Source organism: Aegilops tauschii, chromosome 6 (assembly GCF_002575655.3).
Source record: "Aegilops tauschii subsp. strangulata cultivar AL8/78 chromosome 6, Aet v6.0, whole genome shotgun sequence".
Lineage (NCBI taxonomy): Eukaryota > Viridiplantae > Streptophyta > Magnoliopsida > Poales > Poaceae > Aegilops > Aegilops tauschii.
In genome coordinates, this window is record NC_053040.3 from 147,838,245 (window position 1) to 147,841,822 (window position 3,578).

General features: G+C 51.9%; 1 protein-coding gene across 1 annotated transcript; it reads left to right on the plus strand.

Moving 5' to 3' along the window:
* The first annotated feature begins 272 nt into the window (after positions 1 to 272).
* Positions 273 to 1,004, plus strand: LOC109762370 (putative cyclin-dependent kinase F-2). The gene has a single exon (XM_020321223.3). It carries the CDS (start codon positions 273 to 275, stop codon positions 861 to 863), a length of 591 nt encoding a protein of 196 aa, XP_020176812.1. The 3' UTR covers positions 864 to 1,004.
* Positions 1,005 to 3,578: the final 2,574 nt, after the last annotated feature.

A 3,578-nucleotide genomic window follows, 5' to 3' on the forward strand; every position in this document is an offset into this window, starting at 1 on the left:
GTAGTTCGCCGATGTTATGACGAACGGACTACCCACCTCGACTTTCGAGGGCTTTTGGTCCAGTCTCTGCATCATCGGCGACGCTTCGACTGCGGGGGGGGGGGGGGGGGGGGGGTGTTGAACATGTGTACATGTACGTAGGTCTGGGTTTTGTATGCCGTATCTGTAGTATCTGTCTCCCTCTGTATGTACGTGTATCTTAGAAGACAAGACACCGGTCGCACCACTTGTACCTATATATATGTGCCTAGTGCACTATCAATGAGATATCGATGCACCAAATCATTCTCTACACACAACACAAGATCTGCGATTTTGGTGTCGCCATGTCTATGTCGGAGGCGCCGCCGTACAAGGAGGAGGCCGGCATGGGGGAGTACCGGGCGCCCAAGATACTTCTGGGAAAGGAGGACTACGATGCGCTCGTCGACATATGGTCTCTTGGGTGCGTCATGGCAGAGATGCTCACGGGCGAGAGGACTTTCCGGGCCGACGAATTCATATCTCTGTTCCAAAGGATCTTCCAAGTGGTGGGCGTGCCAGACGACACGACGTGGCCGGGGTTCACGTCGCTGCCGCACGCCGCCCCGCCTCCGCTGGTGCCGGGGCAGCAGAGCACGCTGCGACATCTGTTCCCGGAGGAGGCGCTGTCCGCGGAGGGATTCGAGGTCCTCAACGGCCCTCTTACATGCAACCCCGACAAGCGGCTGACGACGGCCGCCGCACTGAAGCTCCCGTGGTTCGCCACCGCTTCTGCAAACTCCCACCCTGCTCTTTCTGCTGCTGCCAAGATCGACAGGATGGCGGTGTCCATAAAGGAGGAGGTGGTGGAGTTCGCTCCGTTGATGCCTCCCAGAAAATGAGTGACGGCAAAGAAAACATTGTTCAGGAAGAAGGCGCCGCTGATCGTTCCACCGGCGCAGTGATCTTGTTCTTCTGCCTCGATCCGTCCATGCTTGGAGCTTTTCCAATGCGAAATATGTAAATGCTTGGATGATAATTTAGTGCATACAAAGCAGAGTAAATTTGTCTCTGTTCAAGCTTGTAGCATCTGTACACTTGCAGGCTTGCAGTGTTTGTTTCGTCCTGTAATGTGTTCAATGCAAAGTGTTGAATGAAATTGGTGACAACCTGCTGAATGTGAAATGCGGATCATGGAAGTTCCTGAAATGCGGATTGTGCAGGGAAAAAATGTTACGACCATTGACGAAATTATGTTAGAATAAACTTTTGTTCTCTCAGGTTGCACATTCGGTTAGTTTCACATGAAAACTTACCTCTGTAAGCATAAACCTGAGTGCTGACAAAAAATATGCTTTTGATCTTCCTGTCTAATCCACCAACTGACCAATGTCCACATACTACTAAACCATCCAGATTAAAACGGATTCAAACAATTTTGCTGGTCGGCAGACATCAACGCCTGATCGAAAAAGACAGAGTTTTTTGAATTGCTGAAGATCTAAAGAACCCACTAACCCGGAGATCTTTTCAGTTGGTCTGTATACATGTCTAGTTTGTAAAACATAATATGTTGGGAACTGCTCGACACCCTAAATGGGGTGTGGCTCTCTCATTATATAGAGGTACCCAGGGGTACAATACAATGTTACAATATAAGTATACAGAAGAGACTACGTATATACAGTCTAACACCCTTCCTCAATCTTAACTGTGGCCTGAAGTACAAAGCAAGTTAAGATTGCACCTACAGCCTACAAACTGTGGTTGTGGAAGGGGCTTCGTGAAGATGTCAACAAGTTGATCCTTTGAAGAGATGAACTTGATATAAAGTAGCTTCTGTGCAACACGTTCTCGAACAAAATGATAGTCAACCTCACTGTGTTTTGTTCGAGCATGAAACACCGGGTTAGATGAATGATAAGTAGCACCGATGTTGTCACACCACAAAACTGGAGGCCGAGCCGGAGAGATACGCAACTCTCTCAATAGAGACTGTACCCATGTGTGATACGCCGGGTGATGAGGGGACGGACACGGGATGGATCCGTCAACAAAGCCCTCCAGATAGCGGCTTCGCAGAAGAGGCAACACCTGGGCACGCTAGGACAGGTAGTTGTCCGGCACGAGCTTCACCGGCAGCAGGTGCGAGAAGTAGAACGGTGACGGCGCCGCGCCCTGAGCAGCGTGCGCATGCATCGGTGGTGCGTAGAGACCCATCGACGGGGCTGTCTCGGGATGAGACGCACCCGCCGAGTAGATACCGGGAGGACCAGAGACGAGGGCGTCGGCACCGTAGTTCGCCGCGGCCCCGTAGGACAGTTGCAGCGGAGCGGCCGCGAACCCGGATGGCGCGGGGTAGGACTGGCGCGGCAACGCCGCGCAGGGTTGCTGTGGCGGCGCCAGGTAGGACTGCTGCGGTGGCAGTGCCAAGTAGGTCTGCGCCGGCGGCAGCCCGTAGTGATGTTGCAAGGGGACCGCATGGGGTTGATGATGAGGCGGCGCCGCGTAGGACGCCACTGGCCACGAGGACGGCGGCGGCTGCAGTGATCCCTGGGCAACCGACGACGCACCATACGAGGTAGGGGCGACGCCGTAGGGCGGCTGCATGACGACGCCGTAGGGCGGCTGTGTGGCAACACCATGAGGCGGCGGCGCAGCGAACTCGATCGAAGCAGAAGGATCCGCCGAGGAGTCCGATCCAATCGGGGACCCGGTCGGCGGCAGGGCTCCATAGGCCGCCGCGAGGGGCCGAGAGGCGAGGAACGGCGACATAGGAGCGAGGACCGGCGCGGCGACGGCGGCGGCGGCGGCGGGGGCAGCGGAAGACATCGAAACCCTAAACTGATACCATGTAAAACATAATATGTTGGGAACTGCTCGACATCCTAAACAGGGTGTGGCTCTCTCATTATATAGAGGTACCCGGGGTACAATACAATGTTACAATATAAGTATACAGAAGAGACTATATATTATACAGTCTAACATAGTTTCTGAAGGTTTGAGGATAATGGACAAGGCCTGTACGGGCTAACACTTGTGGTGCTCCCTGCTGATGGTGTCTGGGCAGATCTGATGAAGTTTATAACCGGTGTCTAAGTTAAATATGCAATCTTCCTTCCAGTGATTTTGGACAGGCATAGAGATTGCTTTAGTGAGCATGGACGCATCTTTCTTTGTATGCTCCCGTGCTCGCAAGCCTTACCAGATCATTTCTTAAGAGATCGACATCCATCAAGTTCTCTGCCTGGTCCTTTTCATTGTTGAACAAATGCAGAACAAAAAACCAAATTTCTGTCTGCGCTCTGCCTAATGGTCGTTTGGTACGCCGTTTACTCATAGGAGCCAGCTGAAAGCTGATGCTAGCTAGATTTAGTTCCTGGTCATTTTCTGGCCCTGCTTGGTCGTTGTAAGTTTTTATTTTTTGAAGGAATGCCATCATGGCTACTTTATTTCACTGGTAAAATAGCTACATTTTACAATGGCATTCACCAACAAATCAGGGGGCTCCTGAAACCAACTAGTGGAAGTATCATTCTCGTAAGCAAATCTTGCTAGGCTATGGGCTACCTCATTAGTTTCTCTAACACAGTGCAAGAAATCCACTCTTCCAC